General features: G+C 49.8%; 2 protein-coding genes and 1 long non-coding RNA gene across 14 annotated transcripts in view; 1 reads left to right on the top strand and 2 right to left on the bottom strand.

The window, feature by feature from the left end:
• Positions 1 to 89: 89 nt before the first annotated feature.
• On the bottom strand, positions 90 to 9,647 carry ICAM3 (intercellular adhesion molecule 3). 5 transcript variants are annotated; one of them, XM_049876848.1, is made up of 8 exons: positions 8,721 to 9,647; positions 7,912 to 8,178; positions 2,445 to 2,510; positions 2,008 to 2,313; positions 1,361 to 1,645; positions 737 to 991; positions 368 to 616; positions 90 to 283 (listed from the first exon to the last, which is right to left on the bottom strand). In XM_049876848.1, exons 1-8 carry the CDS (start codon positions 8,800 to 8,802, stop codon positions 90 to 92), a joined length of 1,704 nt encoding a protein of 567 aa, XP_049732805.1. In that variant the 5' UTR covers positions 8,803 to 9,647. The 5 variants fall into 5 exon arrangements, with proteins under 5 accessions (XP_049732805.1, XP_049732809.1, XP_049732806.1 ...); XM_049876852.1 differs by lacking the exon at positions 8,721 to 9,647 and having other exon boundaries at positions 2,008 to 2,114; positions 2,237 to 2,313; positions 7,912 to 8,038; XM_049876849.1 differs by lacking the exon at positions 2,445 to 2,510 and having other exon boundaries at positions 8,721 to 9,646.
• LOC126072145 (uncharacterized) lies at positions 464 to 2,537 on the top strand. Its single transcript, XR_007516462.1, has 2 exons — positions 464 to 554; positions 774 to 2,537. It is a non-coding gene; the product is annotated as an uncharacterized LOC126072145 (long non-coding RNA).
• A 68-nt stretch (positions 9,648 to 9,715) lies between the features above and the next one.
• TYK2 (tyrosine kinase 2) overlaps positions 9,716 to 17,718 on the bottom strand; it is a 31,546-nt gene continuing 23,543 nt past the window's right edge. For 5 of the 8 annotated variants that reach the window (XM_049876843.1, XM_049876837.1, XM_049876838.1 and 2 more), the window contains 3 exons: positions 17,495 to 17,612; positions 16,502 to 16,612; positions 9,716 to 16,429 (listed from right to left, as the gene is read on the bottom strand). In XM_049876843.1, the coding sequence (XP_049732800.1) occupies positions 16,280 to 16,429; positions 16,502 to 16,612; positions 17,495 to 17,612 (379 nt within the window). In that variant the 3' untranslated portion in view covers positions 9,716 to 16,279. Of the gene's footprint in view, positions 16,430 to 16,501; positions 16,613 to 17,494; positions 17,613 to 17,718 lie in introns of those variants that run through there. The other 3 variants (XM_049876840.1, XM_049876842.1, XM_049876844.1) reach the window with 2 other exon arrangements.

Here is a 17,718-nt window from a genome sequence, read left to right on the forward strand (position 1 = left end):
ACTCCGGAGCTTGAAGGCTTTATTGAGGTGGACTAGGATACAGCCAGCAACCACGTGGTCTTTGGCCTGGCATCTCGGAGGCCCGCAGCTCAGGACGGCTCCTCCCCCGGCAGCCCGTCGGGCTGTGTAGACGTGAGAGGCAGCGAAGTGCTCTCGTGCTTCACGCAGTAGCTGCCTCTCCTCCTCTGCACCCCGAAGACGTACAGTAAGGCTGCTGTGACAATCACCAGGCTCAAGACCAGTAACACCACCATGGCGATGGTGACGGAGCGGGCGTTCCGATCTGTGCAGAGAAGCGCGGAGTGAAGACGCGCCCTGGCCAGTCCTGGAGTTACCCGTCCAGACCCACAGCCCCGCCTCGGCTCACCCTGAACTTCCATCACCACCTCCACGGTGGTTATGCCCCGCGGGCTGATGGCCTGACAGTGGTAGGTGCCATTATGGTATAACCTGACGAAGAATGGGATCCCGACGGGCACCTTGATACGGGAGCCTTCCTGCAAACACTGCAGCATGGGATCCGGGTTGCCCCTTGCCTGACACTGCAGGACCTGGTAAGTTTTATCTTTCCACATCAAGCGCTGGGGGCATTTGGTCCGGTCAATCTTGGGACCGTCTGTGGAACAGCCATGTGATCAGACACACCTAATACACCCTGAGCACAACGGGGCAAGGGAGAGTCAAGTCTTTTCAGTTCAGGGGAGCAGGGAATTAAAGGTCAGGGTGACCAACTCACACAGGACATTTAGCTGGACGCTTCTATTTTTGTGCAGGACTTTCCCGTCCACTTCCAGCGTAGCATTGCAGGAGAAATTTCGCCCGTTGTCGCTCTCGGTGGCGTTTAGCTGGAGCTGGGCGGGCTGCCCCGGGGCCATGATCGGAGCCCCGCCCAGCATAACTTGGACTCGGGTCCCAGCCATGCAAGTCACAGTCACCATGGTACCCTCAGAGGCGCTGGCCTCGCTCAAGTTCAGAATGGGCTCCACGAAGCCTAAGGGCGGGCATTGTACAGCAGTCCTCTTGGCCATGCCCCTCCCGTCGGCCAGCCCCGCCCCCACCGCCCCTTCCTTCTCAGGTTGTCCAGACCCCGCCTTTTGGCTCCTCAGGCCCCGCCCTCTTCGCACTTTCTCACTCCTGTGAGCCCCCGCCCAATTTAGGGCGCTCAAACTCTATTTCTCGGGTTACTCAGGCCCCGCCCACGTGCAACTCCTTCCATTTGGGCTCCTGTGGCCCGGTCTCCCCAACTAGCTAGTCCCTATTTGCTCTCTTTCTGCCACGCCCATCGGGCTACAGAGGCCAGAGGCTGGGCACCTCTGCTCCACCCGTTGAGCCGTTCTGGCTCCGCCCCGCCCCTTCTTACTGTAGATGGTCACATTCTTCCAGGTCTCCCGGCTCTCTCCTGCCAGGGTCACCTTGCAGACAATCTGGGCGCCCTTCTGCTCCTCGCGCGCTGTGGCCATGGCTGTAGCCCTGAGCGCGTCCCCGTGGCTTACGACCGTGGAATTCAGCATCTGGTCCCCCAGCGTCATGTGGACCTGGGCCTCCCAGACCGGGAACACTCCATCCAAGGAGCAGTTCACAGCGGTCTCTTTACCCACCTCCAAGATACGAGGAGCGGTGAGAAACGGACGGGTCATTGGCAGGGCTAGGGAGAGGGGCGAGTGTGAGCAAAGGGCATGGACGTCCTGCAGCCCTTTCCTGGGGTATTTTCATTCCCTCGCCTGGAATATCCTCTTCTCGGGACACTCTGCGGCATGGGTCACCCCCGTCCCAGGACACACCCACCCCTTGGCCGGAGATCACAGCTTTCTCAAAAGACCCTGCTGCCGTGGGCACCCTATCCCGGGACACCCTACTCCAGTGGCTACGGGGAAGCTCTTCCCAGAAGCCTCTGCAATCCAGTACCCCGCAGGCAGAGGTCCTACCTCCCCCGGAGTTCTGCACCCCAAACAGGAACCCCTCTCCCCCCCTAAACCCGCCCTCTCTATGGGCATCCCAACGCCTCACCAAAGGTTCGGAGCTGCCTGGAGGTCGAGCTGTTCTCCAACAGTCCCAGCCCCTGGGGCCGCAGGTCCAGTTGCGTGCTGCACGAGAAGTTGGCGCCGTAGTCCTCCCTGCGCGCAGGCATTGTGGCCGTGACCTCAGCAGGCTCCCCCACTGCGGGCTGCCTGCCCAGTTCCTCCTGCCCGCGAAACAGCACCATGGAGAGGTTGGCCCGGGGAGCTCCGCCCCATACCTGGCAGTGCAGAGTGAAGTTCTCGCCCACTGGCTGCCAGGGGGGCAGGGGCGCCAGGTCCATGCGCTCCGGTAGCCCTGTGGGGGTAGAGATGGCATTTGTCAGCTGGCCCTGTAGCCCCCATTCCAGGAGTGGGGGGAGGCAGAGGGAGGCCCCACACAGAACTGTGAACTTTGAATCAGTCCAGGTAGAGGGCTTAGAACTGCACCTGTGTGTTTGCTATTGTCGTTAGTGTCATTATTGTTTCCTGTGTTGTTAGACACCTTGCCAGGCCCTAAAATAAAAGTCAGATTTTTATTTCCCAAGGATCTCACCATTAAGAACAAAAAGTCATGAAGGAAGGGGACTAACATTTATCATCACTTGAGATATTCATAGTAATCATAGAAAGTTTCTATTTAGAGATTTCCTTAGGCATTCCAGGTGTCACCCGCTTTCATCGACATAGCAGCTTAGTGAAATTTGCTCTATTTTTTCCTTTTATGGATGGCCAGGAGAGGTGAGGTGATTTACCAAGAACACAGCCAGGAAGTGGCAGAGCCCAGGCTAGCCCAGGTCTCCCAAACTCTAGACCCAGGTGTCCACTGGCCTCGTTGCTGTCATGTCCAGGGACTCCATCCTGGCCTAGAACCCTGCCGTCGCCACTCGAAGAACTTGGTCCAGCCCTCCCCAATCAGTTCCGGGCACCCAAAACTCTCACCTCACCTGCTACGTGTGGCCTCCTCAGGGTGTTCTGGCACAGTCTGGGGGGTCTTAAGGGTCCCCAGGCCAGTTTCCTCCCAGCTGCAGCTGCATGCCCATGGCAGACAAATGCCATGGCCTCCTTTGGGGAACATCTCACTTTCACACTTGACAACTCAAGCACAGAGGCCACGGACGGGCTGATAGGAAAAATATTTAGTATCTAAATATTTACAATTTTAGAATATTTAACAAGGAAGGTATGATCTTAACCTTGGGTACCACTGGCCAGGGACTCTAGTTTGCTGGGAAATGCTGGTAATTGGGCTGTCAGGGTTGGGGGAAGGAAATCCCCGACTTACAGCATTTGCCATTTTCTGTGGTGTAAATACTCTCACTATGGCTGATTACAAGCTACCACACTGATGCGGAGTTGAGAAGGGATGAGCACAATTGACTCTCATGAGCCAGGACAGACTGTTCCAGCTCAGCACTGGACAGAGGTATCCCAGGGAGTGTCAGCAGAGAGATGCACAGGCAGGTCCACTCCCAGGTCATGATCCTGGCAAATTTCACAGACACACACATGAACAGAGACAGGGACACACACACAGACAAACACACAGATATACACAGTAGCCCCACAGGTACAAAAACATGTATACAGACACAGATACTGGCACAGACATATTCACAGAGATACTGACATGGACATACACATACATTCACATACAGAGACATGATAGAATGGTACAAGACCAATGACTTCTTCATTGCAAATACCTCTCTCTTTTCAACAACATAAACTACAACTATATACATGGACCTTGCCAGATGGAATACACAGGAATCAAATTGACTATATCATCAGTCAGAACAAGGCCAGGAGCCAACTGTAGAACAGACCATCAATTGCTCATATCCAAGTTCGAGTTGAAGCTGAAGAACATTAAAACAAGCTCACAAGAGCCAAAATACAACCTTGAGTATACCCCACCTGAATTTATAGACCATCTCGAGAAGAGATTTGATGCATTGAACGTTAATGACAGAAGACCAGTTGAGTTGTGGAATGATATCAAGGACATCATACATGAGGAAAGCAAAAGGTCAATGAAAAGACAGGAAAGAAAGAAAAGACCAAAATGAATGTCAGAGGAGACTCTGAAACTTGCTCTTGAACATAGAGTAGCTAAAGCTAATGGAAGAAATGAAGTGAAAGAGATGAACAGAAGATTTCAAAGCGTGGCTTGAAATGACATGTGCAAAGACCCAGAGCTAGAAAACCAAAAGGGAACAACACTCTCAGCATTTCTCAAGCCGAAAGGACTGACGAAAAAATTCAAGCCTTGAGTAGCAGTACTGAAGGCCTCTACAGGGAAAACACTGAATTACGCAGGAAGCATCAAAAGAAGATGGAAAGAATACAGAGTCACTGGGGGGTGGGGGGGTGACCCATGCCGCAGAATGTCCCAAGAGGATATTCCAGGCGGGGCAATGAAAATGCCCCAGGAAAGGGTGGCAGGACTTTCGTCCCCTCTGCTCATGACTGCCCCCTCCCTAGCCCTGCCAATGACCCGTCCGCTCCTCACCGCCCTTGTGTCATCTGCTTATTGCAGATTGTTAATGAGTCTTCCTCGAATCCTGATGCCACGTTCTTTTTCATACGGTCCAGCTTCTCGGATTATTTGCTCAGCATAAAGATTAAATAAGTATGGTGAAAAGATACAACCCCAACACACACCTTTCCCTACATTAAACCATGCAGCATCCCCTTGTTCTGTTCGAACTACTGCCTCTTGGTCTATATACAGGTTCCTCTGGAGCACAATTAAGTGTTTCGAAATTCCCATTCTTCAAAATATTATCCATAATTTGTTAAGATCCACACAGTCAAATGCCTTTGCGTAGGTAAAACATCTTTCTGGTATCCTCTGCTTTCAGCCAAGGTTCATCTGACATCAGCAATGATATCCCTCGTTCCATGTCCTCTTCTAAATCTGGCTTGAATTTCTGACAGTTCCCTGTAGATGTACTGCTGTAGCCGCCTTTGAATGATCTTCAGCAAAATTTTGCTTGGGTGTGATATTAATGATATTGTTAGATAGTTTCTGCATTCTATTGACTTACCTTTCTTTGGAATGGGTACAAATATAGATCTCTTCCAGTCTGTTGGCCAGGTAGCTGCCTTTCAAATTTCTTGGTATAGACAAGTGAGCACGTCCAGTACTGCATCTGTTTGTTGAAACATCTCAATTGGTATTCCGTCAATTCCTGGATCCTTGTTTTTTATCAGTGCCCTCAGTACAGCTTGGACTTCTTCCTCCTGTACTACTGGTATTTGATCATATGCTATCTCCTGAAATGGTTGAACATCAACCAATTTATTTTGGTACAGTGACTGTGTATTCTTTCCATGTTCTTTTGATACTTCCTGTGCAATTCAATGTTTTCTCTGTAGAATCCTTCAATACTGCTACTCAAGGCTTGAATTTTTTCATCAATTCTTTCAGCTTGAGAAATGCTGAGAGTGTTGTTCCCTTTTGGTTTTCTAACTCTGGGTCTTTGCACATGTCATTATAATACTTTGTCTTTTCAAGCCACCCTTTGAAATCTTCTGTTCATCTCTTTTACTTCATTTCTTCCATTAGCTTTAGCTACTCTATGTTCAAGAGCAAGTTTCAGACTCTTCTGTTCCAGGACACAATGAGGATTTGAAACACTGATGAAGATCAAAGTCTACAGCCTTCAGTATAGATTATACCTCAACATAAAACAAAAATCTTTACAACTGGACCAATAAGCAACATCTTGATAAAAAGAAAGTATTGTCAAGGATATCAGTTTACTGGGATCCACAATCAATGCCCATGGAAGCAGCAGTCAAGAAATCAAAGGACGTATTTCATTGGAAATATCTGCTGCAAGAGACCTCTTTAAAGTGTTAAAAAGCAAAGATGTTACTTTAAGGACTGTGATGGTTAAGATTGTGTGTCAACTTGGCTGGGCCATGATTCTCAGTGGTTTGGCAATCGTATGATGTTGTGATCACTTCCATGTTGAGATTTGATATAATGTGATCACCCCCATGATGGGATCTGCTGTGAGCAGTCAGTTGAAAGGGAGTTTCCTTGGGCGTGTGGCCTGCATCGAATATAAGTGGACGTTCTGACAAGGGACATTCTGGTGGGCTTTTACTCTCTCTGGATCCTGCAGCTGGCTCCTGCAGGTGGCTCCTGCTCATCTGGCCTCTGGTCCTTGGGACTTAAGCTAGCATCTTACCTGTGGTCTTGCCTGCCGATCTCAGGATTCGTCAGTCTTCACAGCCTGTGAGCAACAGCCCTGCTCTCTGACCTACCAATCTTGGGTTCTCCAGGCACTGCGGCTATGTGAATCAGGAGAAGCCTCCTGACCCACAGACTTGGGACATTCCAGTCTCTACAACCACATAAGCCACTTCCTTGATATAAATCTCTCTCTATATATATATTTATACACTTCACTGGTTTTGTGTCTCTAGAGAACCCAGCCTTAGATGAGGACTAAGGTGCAGCTGACCCAAGCCGTGGTATTTTCAATCACCTCATGTGCATGTGGAAGCTACACAATGAATAAAGAAGACCGAAGAAGAATTGCTGCCTTTCAATTATGATGTTGGCAAAGAATATTGAATATACCATGGACTGCCAGAAGAACAAATTTGTCTTGGAAGAAGTACAGCCAGAATGCTCCTTGGAAAGAAGGATGGTGAGACTTCATCTCATGTACTTTGGACATGTTATCAGGAGGGACCTGTCCCTGGAGAAGGACATCATGCTTGGTAAAGTAGAGGGTCAGCAAAAAAGAGGAAAACCCTCAGGGAGATGGATTGACTCGATGGCTGTCACAGTGGGCTCAAACACAGCAATGCTTTTGAGGATGGCGCGAGACCAGGAAGTGTTTCGTTCTGTTGTATGTAGAGTCACTGACTCATGGGCACCTGACAGCAACAACAACAGAGACACATACACACAGATACTGATCTGCAGACATATATATTCACAGACAGCACATGCAGAGATAGACACGTACACACAGGCACACACAGCTGTAGGCACACACAAACACAGAGACACAGACACCCGTACAGACAGACACTAACACAGATATATATGTCCGTTCACACGGACACGCACGAATACTGACATACACAGATACATAGGCTCAGGGACAAACACGTAAGTACATGAAAAACTGCCACACAGATCCCGACACACACACACACAAACTCACGGGCATATTCATAATCTCAGACAGGTACACTACATTCACTTACAAAGCCTTCACAAAATAGTAGTCACTATGTGTGACATCGTCTGTTATTTTCTAGTCTGTTCTATTTTTTAAAATGCAGAGAAACTCTGAAAGGATGTCTAAAACACTGGTAACAGGGATAGAAGTTCTGGGAAGAAAGACTACCTGTTAAGAGCAGAAACTTGGATGCTGGACTGCCACTGGCAAGTGACTTCACCCCACTGAGCCTCAGTTTCCCTGTCTGTGAAATGGGGCTTATCACTGCACCTACCTCCCAGGGCTTTTGTGAGGATTGAATGAACAAATAGGTGTCAAGCCCTTAAGATAATGCCCATATGCAGTGAGTGCTAGGCAAATGACAATTTTTACTTTACATCTTTTTATATTTCTTGGGTTTTGAACCACATTAATTTTTACCTACCATCAGAATAAAAGTAATAAATAAAAGACATGAGATAACGTTTTAAAAATTGCTCATTGGGACCCAAATAAATTGATTTCACAACTGGGCCCCTGGCAAAAGGTTGAGATGTATGTCTGTATGTGTTTGTCTTTCTGTTTTTCTCACACACACACACACACACACACACACACACACACACACACGTCCAGGTCCAGCCCTGGGTCAGAGCCCTGGTCCATTCCTGCAAACTCAGCCCCCAACTGCTGCCCGCTGCCAGTCGCCAGCCCCGTCCACTCACGGTACACGGTGATGCTGGTAGAGCCACTAATCTGGGAGCCATTGCAGAACCCAGCACAGATAATGTCGCTGTCACCAGTCACATTGCTGAGCTGGAAGGCTGACCAGCTCAGTCCACTGCCCACTGGCTGCTTGGACAGGGCCGTCTCCAGGATGATATTTTCAGGATCCGGGCAGTCAGCACTGCAGTTCACCAGGAGCGACCCTCCAGTGGGCACCACTGGGTTCTGGGGCTCCACCCGCAGGGGGGACACCTGCCCCTGGGCACCTGCGGGGGCATGAGGAAGCTCAGGTGGCTGTTCCAGTATCCCCCAACCCACCCCTCTGCAGGCCCCCTCTTCATGCTGGGATATGAGGGGAAGCAGTCTGGTGGGGAAGACAGATGACCAGAAAAAAAAACGGGGAGAATTCCGAGGGAGGCCCTGATCCACCCTAAAGGAGAGAGTGGGTTACAGGAGGCTTCCTGGAGGAACAGACACCTACAGCCAGCTCTGAAAGGTGGATAGGAGTTAGCCATGTAGAAGGGAAAAGTGTTCCTGGCAGAGGGAATAGCATACGCAAAGGGCTGGGGGTCCTGATGGCTCATGGAGAGTGTGCGTGTGTAGCACAAGTCACACAAGAGGACCGGGCTGTGGGGATCCCTGAAGCCCAGTTAAGGAGCCCGACTTTCTCCAGAGGACATGGAGGAGCTCCGATCAGATTCGAGTTCCCAGAAAGGCGCACAGCAACCAGACCAGCAGGATGTGGGCAGCTGTGCTTTCTCCGTTCCCCGCCCCCAACCTACTAGTCCCCCCAACCCTAGGCACTCACCTGGGGGCAGCAGGCAGCAGACCAGCAGCAGGAGGATGAGCAGAGACAGGCAGGCCTGGAGCAGTGGTGCCAAGGGCACCATGGTGGTCAGTCTTTGGGGAAAAGGTGCCCTGATGAGGTGCCAGCAGTGCAGGGGGTGGGTAGGTCACCCAGGGAACGGAAATGGCGGTTAGGATGGCAGAAGCCAGGGGCTGCACTGTGGCCAGGCCCAGGGAGGGGCAGGGGGATTCTCTGTGGCCCCAGAGTGGGCTACCTCGGCAGGTGCGGGGCCCAAGAAGCCCCGGGGGTGGGGGTGGGGTCGCTGGGCACTGGCAAGTCTCTGACAGGGCAGACCTTAGCTGCACTGCTGGCTCCCAGGTGAACCCACAGGAAGTGCTAACACAACTGGTTTCCTTTGTTTTCACCAACAGGGACCCTGCGGGGAGGCGGGGGTGATGAGACACCTTCCTTCAGAACTGGGTGAGATGGTGATTGGTCCTTAGAAAGGGAAGTTAATGCGGGGGGGGCCCTCTGGGCACTGTCCTCGAGGCGCTAGGTGGGATTTCAAGGCAAACTTTCAAAGGGGGTGACAATGGGAGACTTTTAAGCATAGCCTCAAGAAGTTAGTGTGAAATTTTAACATTCTGGGGGGCAAATAAAGAATTTGGGGGTGACAGTGAGGAACCCCTAGGATGAGAGATGCCATAAAAATGAACAGAACCCACATTTATTGAGCGCTTACTAGATGCCAGGCCCTGTGCTGACCCTGAGCAAGGCCATGGCCCCTGAAGGTCCTTTACCTTTGAAGATCTTGAGGATCTCCCACTCCCTGCAGGCAGTGCCAAGGCAGGTGTCTTAGGAACGAGTCCTGGGCCACTGTCTTGAAGATGCCACTTGTAACTGGCTTTTACCCCTGTCCTGCACCCTGCCTTTGCCCCTCCAGCTTGTTTCTTCACTCCAAGAAAAGTGCTCTGCCCTTTCTCCTCCCCTCCCCTCCCCCCGGCCCTGCCCTCTCTCCTTCTCTGCCTCTCTCAGCTCTCCACCAGCCTCCTCACTTCCTGTGCCTCTATCCCAGTTCTATAAGAGAGACCTTGTTGAGGGCCTTGATAGTGCCGTGCCTGGTATTCATCTATTTTCCCCATCCCTAAGGCCATAGCACCCGCCCCTTCTTGCTTGGAGATCCCACCAACTAAGTCTCTCTGCTGCTGCTCTGTCCCCCAAAAGATCCGCTTGCCACAGTTCTTGAGAGACCAACTCAAAAGGCAAATCAAATCCCGTCATTCCCTCTGTTTCACATCCTCCAGACTCCTTGCCTGGGCCTAGCTGCTCCTTTTGTTTGCTCAGGACCCCTCTGCCCTTAGCTCCTCCCAGCTTCCTCTCCTCTTTCTGCTCCAGCCACACTGGCCTCTCTGCTGTGCCTCAAGACCACACCACTCACCCAGAACAGTCCCCTCTCCGGGCCTTCGCACATGATGTTCCTTCTGCCTGGACCACTCTATATTTACACGGGGGGACATGGCTCCTCCCTCACCTCCATCTACTCAGGTGAGGCCTTCCCAGGTGTAAAATGGGGGCAGTAGTAGTACTAGTAGCAGTATCAGTAGCAGCATCAGAACCTGTCTAACTTCAGGGAGGACAATGCAATTCAAGATCAGCCCAAGGCTGATCACTATGAGCTGGAGACCAAACATACCTCCACTCTCCAGCCTTTTTACCGATTCTGACACCAACCACTCCTCCCACAGCACTCTACTTCTCTTCTGGGCTTGATAATCTGTTGCAGTGGCCACACAGAACTCAAAGAGCATAGTTAAGTGGTCTATTCAGGAAGTAACAGACTACAACTCAGGATCAGGAAGCATGTAGGCAGAGTCCCCTTCTTCAGTGCAGGACAGCTCTCTCAGCTCCTCTCGGTAGGACAGGCTCCTCTTGGCCTTGCCATCCATTACTGCCCACTCTGCCATGGGCCCAAGCTGGGCCTGTCGCTCCTGGCCCTGCCACTGGGTCCCTTGCTGTCTTTAATGTTATGGCTCTTGACCTGGGTTACAGCCCTTTTAGGAGGTTCCTTGTCTCTTCTCTCTGCTGCTTTTCTTCCTGCTTCTATCTCAAAAACCTCTGTGGTGCTGGCTGCTTATATACACAACTGCTTGTCAATTTCAAGGCATGGCCCCTCCCAATGGGGGTGGGCACAAGCTGACCAATCCCCTCTCAGTAGGCCTCAGACACTTCATTTGCATAGTAGGCTACACCTCCTCTCATTTGCATAGTCTATCAACAAATCCCTGCAAGGTGCATACCAATCACAGGGCAGGCTGCAGCCCAGGACCAGACCAAAAGTATCAAATCAAGTTATTCACAATTTACCCAGGAAATATCAATCAACCTGGACAAAAGTAACAAACCCTCTGGGGTAGAAAACTAGGACAAAGATAACCCCTCAGGCCTTACGGGGAAAAAAATCTCAAGCTGTTTTTTCAAAGAACCAAGGTAAAAGGCCATATACAGGAATTCGTTTCACCACACCTGGTCACCCATTTTACAACTGTCACTCAGCCTTAGGCTTTACCTTTTGTCCCCATAAATCATCACCTTCTAACATATTTATAATTTACTGTTTTTTCTTTCATCACTTTCTAACATACTTATAATTTACTAACCCCTTTTTTTTTTTTCTTACTGCCCCTTGAATGCCTCTCCCACCTAGAATATAAGGGCGGAAATCTTTGCCTAGCTCACTGCTGTACCCCAGTGACTAGAACCGTGTCTGGCACACAGTAGGTTCTCAATGAATATTTGTTGGATGGACACACACAGAAATTTGGTACATGGGTTGGGGGTCTTGTGACCCCTGAAATCCTTTTGTGGGACCCTCGCAGGCTTCTGTGAACTCCGGGATGTTGCCCTAATAGGTGATTCACAAAGAACAGATGTCCCTTGGCAAAGGAGACAGGCGATGTCTGTGCCCTCCCTGCTCCCAACCCTGCCCTGTGGGGGGTAGATCTTGCCAGGGGCTTGGTCCCTTGGGCCAAGAGGGAGTGAAGAGAGAAGCGGGGAGCCCAGGAAGAAGTGTGGTGGCAGTGGCCACCAAGTCTCTGGAAGACATGAGTGATGACTGCCCCACCTGGGTGGGAAAACAGGACCCTAGAACGTGAAAGGCCAATGTCTGAGCTTGAGACAGGTGGGAGGAGAGGGTGCTCCCCAGCCCAGGAAAGATATGAAGTATCTGCTATTGTATCACACCGTGTTGGAACTGTCCCACCCTGAACTTCCTCATCTGTGAAGTGGGCATGTCCAGAGCCCCCACCTTCTAGACTGCCACCTGTCAGTCAGGTTGTCATACTGTAGTGGCTTGTGTGTGTTGCTGTGATGCTGGAAACTACACCACCAGTATCTCAAGTACCAGCAGGGTCACCTATGGTGGACCGGTTTCAGTGGAGCATTTCGGCCTAAGACAGACTAGAAAAAAAGCCCTGGCGATCTACTTCTGAAAATTAGCCAATGAAAACCCTATAGATCGCAACAGAACATCGTATGACATAGCGCTGGAAGATGAGCCCCTAGATTGGAAGGCACTTAAAATACACAGCGGCCACAATAATGGATTTGAGCACACCGACCGCAAAGATGACGAAGGTCTGGGCAACACTTCGTTCTGTTGTACATGGGGTCACCATGGGTTGGAGCCAGCTCTAGGATAACTAAAAACGACCTTCTAGAGATGCCAGGAGCAGCCAGTGAGCTGAACCAGCACACAAGGACCTAATGCAGAGTCTGTGGCCTCACAACTGCACCCTGTTGTCCACAGCAGTGGGGGTGGGACCGCCTCACGGGGCTCACAGGGCTGACTGGGCTCAAGCCTGAGCCGTGTTTGCCATCTCCTCAATGGTAACATGGCAATCACAGTGCTCCCTTCTGGAGTGGTGTGATCACTGAGCACTTTAATACATGTACAGAGCTCAGCACACTGCCCAGCATATATCTAACCCTCGCCCTAAGCCCACGAGGCCCCTGGTTTTCTCCATTTTACAGCTGAGGCAACAAGTTCAGAAAAGTGGCGTGACTTGCCCGAGGAGGCACAGGGAGTTGGAAGATTAAGCAGACAAGTCCTGACAGTGACACCTCTCATCTTGTGAATTTCTGAGGACCCCTTCAGGTGGGGAAATACTGCTCAAAACTGCAAAGACATCAGGGCTTGCAATCCTGTTGAAACTCTAGCAGGATATTTCACGGGAAAAGCCATATTAAAAACAATTACATCCACCTATTTTGATTTGCACTCAAAACATGAGGGGGGTGGAGGAATGGAGAGATGGAGAGATGCAGTATGCTAAAGCAAATTTAACCACTTGCTGTCAAGTCAACCCCGACTCCTGGTGACCCCACATGTATCAGAGTAGAACTGTGCTCGGTAGGGTTCTCAATGTCTGAGTTTTTCAAAGTAGATCACCAGGCCTTTCTTCTGAGGTGCCTCTGGCTGGACTCAAACCTCCAACTTTTCAGTTAGCAGCAAATTTAACAGCATATTAATTGTGGAATCCAGTGGTGGTCACTGTGCAATTCTTTCAACTTTCCTGTATGTTTGAACATTTGGAAAGTAAAAATTGCATCCTGATGGATCAGGGCATAGAGCCCCGAGGCTGTTCATGTCACAAAAGGAGTGTCAGCCGGACCCCCTGTGCCCCCTGCTGAGAAAGCACAATGCCTCCTGCGGAGAGGTCTCCCCCCAAAAGTGAAACTGAATCTGACCAAGACTTCACAGGAATCTCAGAGGAACTCGATAAGCCACCGCGAAGATAGCAGTCTACCAGACAAACAACCTGGTTTTTTCTTCAAATATGTTGCCAGAGAGGAAAAAAGAGGACGGGAACCTGGAATTTAATGATGCAGCATGTGGACCTTGGATCCTTATTCGAACAAACTGTAAACAAATAAACAAATAACAAATATTTAAGAGACAATTGGAGAAGTTTGAATACTAAGAGGCCATACAATGATGCTGAGGAATTATTATTAATTTTAGGTTGATAATGATATGATACTGTGGTTGTTTCAGTCATTATCTTTTTGAGATACATATTGAGGTTTTTACAGGTGAAACGATGTCTGCGATTTGCTTCAAAATTATCCGGTGTCAGGGGCTGGGGTAGCGGCAACACTGAAACTAGACTGGCCATGGGCTTTGGAAACTGGTGAAGCTGGGTGACAGCTAAGTACAGGTTATCTTAATGTCTCTAGTTTTGAATATGCTTTAAAACGTCCATAAGAAAATGTTCAAAAAAAAAAAGATAACTACGCAAGATTAAGTCAAGATAATTTTGAAAAAAGAATGAGGAGAGAACGGTTCTATAAACTATTCAAACATAGTGGCAGCCTCTTTCAAAATTACCAGGCCCAGACCCTGCAACCTGCCACTCCACGGCTGAATATACATCCTAGGGTCCCCTTGCACATGGGTGAGACAGTCACTCACTGCAGCAGCATTATAGGAACGGGAAGGGTTGGAATCGAACTACAAGAACACCAAAACCAAAAAACCAAACCCGTTGCTGTCGAGTCGATCCTGACTCATAACGACCCTAAAGCACAGAGTAGAACTGCCCCATAGGGTTTCCAAGGAGTGGCTGGTGGATTCGAACTGCCAACCTTTTGGTTAGCGGCTGAGTTCTTAACCACCGCACCACTAGGGGTCCTACAAGAATACCAGTTGGGGACAAACGTTGTTAACACTTAAGCAATGGGCCACAAAAAAACAAAAAACAAAGCCATTGCCATCAAGTCAGTTCTGACTCATGGCAACTCATGTGTTACAGAGAACTGCTCCATAGGTTCTTCTTGGTTGTAATCTTTATAGAAGCAGATTGCCAGGCCTTTCTTCCACAGTGCCACTGGGTGGATCTGAACTGACAACCTTTAGTTTAGTAGTCAAGCACAAACTGCACCACCCAGAGACCTACTACACAATCATCATAAAACAGAATGAAGACCTTCTGGATGCCTTGGTACATGGAACTATCTCCAGGATCTATTATATAAAACAAACAAAAAAAGCAAGATACAGAGTAGAAGCTCTGTATGGTAGAGCATGCGATTTTTGCAAAAGATGGGAAAGCATATAACATATATGCAGAGTTCCTTGTATCTGCATAAAAGATCTCTGGAAGCAAACATAGGAAACCTGAAGACATTGGTTGCTTCTGGGGATAAGAAAGAGATGGCAGATGGACAGAGGAAGGAGCCATTTTACTGCCCATTCTTAAGTGCTTTTTGAATTTTGAACCGTGTCAATCCTGGTGGTGTTAGCTACCATCAGTCAGCCTCCGATTCCCGGTGACGAAACACTGCCTGGTCCTGCACCGTCTCCATGATTGCTTGTAGATCAAACCATTGTCATCCATAATGCTTTCATTGGCTGATTTTCAGAAGTAGATGGCCAGGCCTTTCTTCCTAGTCCATTTTAGTCTGGAAGCTCCGCTGAAACCTGTTCCGTATCTTAGCAATACACAAGCCTCCACTGACAGATGGGTGGCTGGCTGCTGAGCTTGAGGTGTACTGGCCAGGAACTGAACCTGGGCCTCCCTCATGGGAGGCGAGAATTCTACCACTGAACTACCAATGTCTCCAAAAAAAAAATCTTTTAATTAGAGTGAAAAATTTATTTAGGAAAATGTTATAAAAAGCAATTGCTGTTAAAACAGCATGTCCCAACAGCAGAGTTTCAAAACACGAAGGTCTTTAGAAATCCTGTGGGAAAGAGAATTGTTGGACTGCCTTTCACAAACGAATCTGACTATATCATTGTCTCAAGTAACATCCTGTTACCTACAAACACTTTGGCAAACACCAGAATGACAATCATACAGAAGGTTTAAGTACTTCCTCTTGGTAGTCTCTCTGCTAAGCGTTTTACATACGCAACCTCATTAGCTCTTTTCCTTAGTCCCATGAGGCAGCAAACAGGACAGTCTCAATTTTACAGGTGAGAATGGGGTCCAAGAAAAGGGAAGCCACTCACCTGAGGACACACAGGGAGGAAGGGGTGAAACTGGCAGTCTTATCTACAGGGCATGTGGACCCCCAAAGACTCTGCACTCAACTAGTAGTTACTAAGTGCCTTCTGTGTACCAGGCAACAGTCCAGGTGCTAGCTGGTGAGTCAAATGTGAGTAAACGTTAAACAGATGAATTCAGCCTCCTCTGCCAAGTGTCTCATGCTAACTGCAGTCCCCAAGAGACCAGACCTCAGTCGGCCTGCCTGGCTGAACAAGGTCCCCAAGGGCCACAGCCTCCAGCAGAGGAAAGAGAAGTTCATTACTGGCCCAGAGTGGGGAGTGAGTCCAAAGGGCAGGGCTGGGAGAAGGCAAGAGGATCAGATTCAAGGGCTTCAATAGCACCCTGCCCCACCCTTCCCAGCTCCCTCAGGGACCTGAGTCAGGCTCACGTCCAAAGAAGGGAAGTTAGTTCACAAAGGCAGGGTCTCCAGAAAGGAGTAAGGCACAGGAGTGGGTGTGGAGGACTCCCCCCGGCGTCCATCTTGGGTACTGCCTGGCCCAACCTCCTCCCACACAGAGCTGCCAGGATGCCTCAGCACATACTGAACACTGAGGGGGCCTGGCCTTGGTATTTCTCATGGACTGTCTTAAGGATGGGGATGAGGTTCTGGAAGGTCGGGCGGAATGAGGCCTCTGCCTCCCAGCAGTTCTTCATGAGGTAATAGATCTGGGAAAGGAAAAACTGGGGCTGGGCCTTGCTCTCTCTGCAACCCACTGGCAGAGACGGAGACAAGGGGAAGAGAGGACGTCTCACCTCACAGGGACATGCCTCAGGGCGCGGCAGCCTCTCCCCTCGTTCCAGCAACTCAGTGAGCCTCAGCACCGTCATCTGTCCCTGGGTGAGGCCTAGGAGCTCGATGAATTTCTAAGGAAGACACAAGACGTGGTGCTCTTTTCAAGAGGCAGGGCAACCTAATGGTCAAGAGCTCACATGTTAGAGCTGGACTGCATGGGTTCTAGGCTCACTTCTACCACTTCTCAGCTGCATGACCTCAAACATAGGGTTTCACCTCACTGGGGTTCAGTTTTCTCATTTGTAAAATGGGGCGGTAACAACCTCCACTGCCTGGGCTTATTGCGAAAGTTAGGTAAACTAACATAAGTTTGAATGAAGTGTTTGCTGTGACTATTAAACCTCATAGCATGTTGTTTTTACTTGCCCAGAATCTTCTTTTCTATAAAGATTCCCTGAATTGCTTGGGGATAAACACTTAACATATTCCCAGGCTCCTTCCCCCAGACCTGGCCAGTCACTGTGGTCCATGGCTATACACTGATTGGCTCTGCGGTAGACACATGAGCCAAGCTGGGCCAATCAGCGAGAGCCCTGAGAATTTTGCTGGAAATAGAAGGGCTCCTAGTTCCCTCAGGTGAAGAGATGGGGGCTACCTTTGCCACAACAGAGGAAGAGTTGGCCAAAAGGGGTGCTCCCATAGAGAACAGAAGAATAGAGAGAGAGAACGAGTCCTGATGAGAGCTGAGAAACTAGATCAAGCCTGCCCCCAGCCACCCCTGGAGTTTGCAGATATGTAGCAGAATCGGCCATTCCTGTTTTGCCTAAGTCCATTTGAGTGGGGTTTCTGTCACTGACACACAAAGCTCTCTGCACTATGAATGGCCCATTTTACAGATCAGGAGCCCGTGTCAGGTTATAACCACTTGCTAGGGTGGGGGTTAGGCACTGAGATTCGAATGCATGCCTTCCTAACTTCTCTGGTCAACTCCGGGGTCAGGGCCTGGCTCTCACCAAGGGGGGGCTCTGGCTGAAGTCACAGCGGGTCAGCAACTCATACAGGGTGACCCCAAAGGACCAGACGTCAGATGCATAGTAGAACTTACACTCCTTCAGGCACTCCGGGGCATACCTGGGGGGAATGGGCACTCAGGTTTGGGGGCCGACGCAGGTGGAGAGGTCAGAGCAGCCTCCAGCCCTCATCTAAGACTGAAGGGCTCCTCTGGCCCCTACTGGGG

The sequence above is a fragment of the Elephas maximus genome, chromosome 3, assembly GCF_024166365.1.
Source record: "Elephas maximus indicus isolate mEleMax1 chromosome 3, mEleMax1 primary haplotype, whole genome shotgun sequence".
NCBI classification, from domain to species: Eukaryota; Metazoa; Chordata; class Mammalia; order Proboscidea; family Elephantidae; genus Elephas; species Elephas maximus.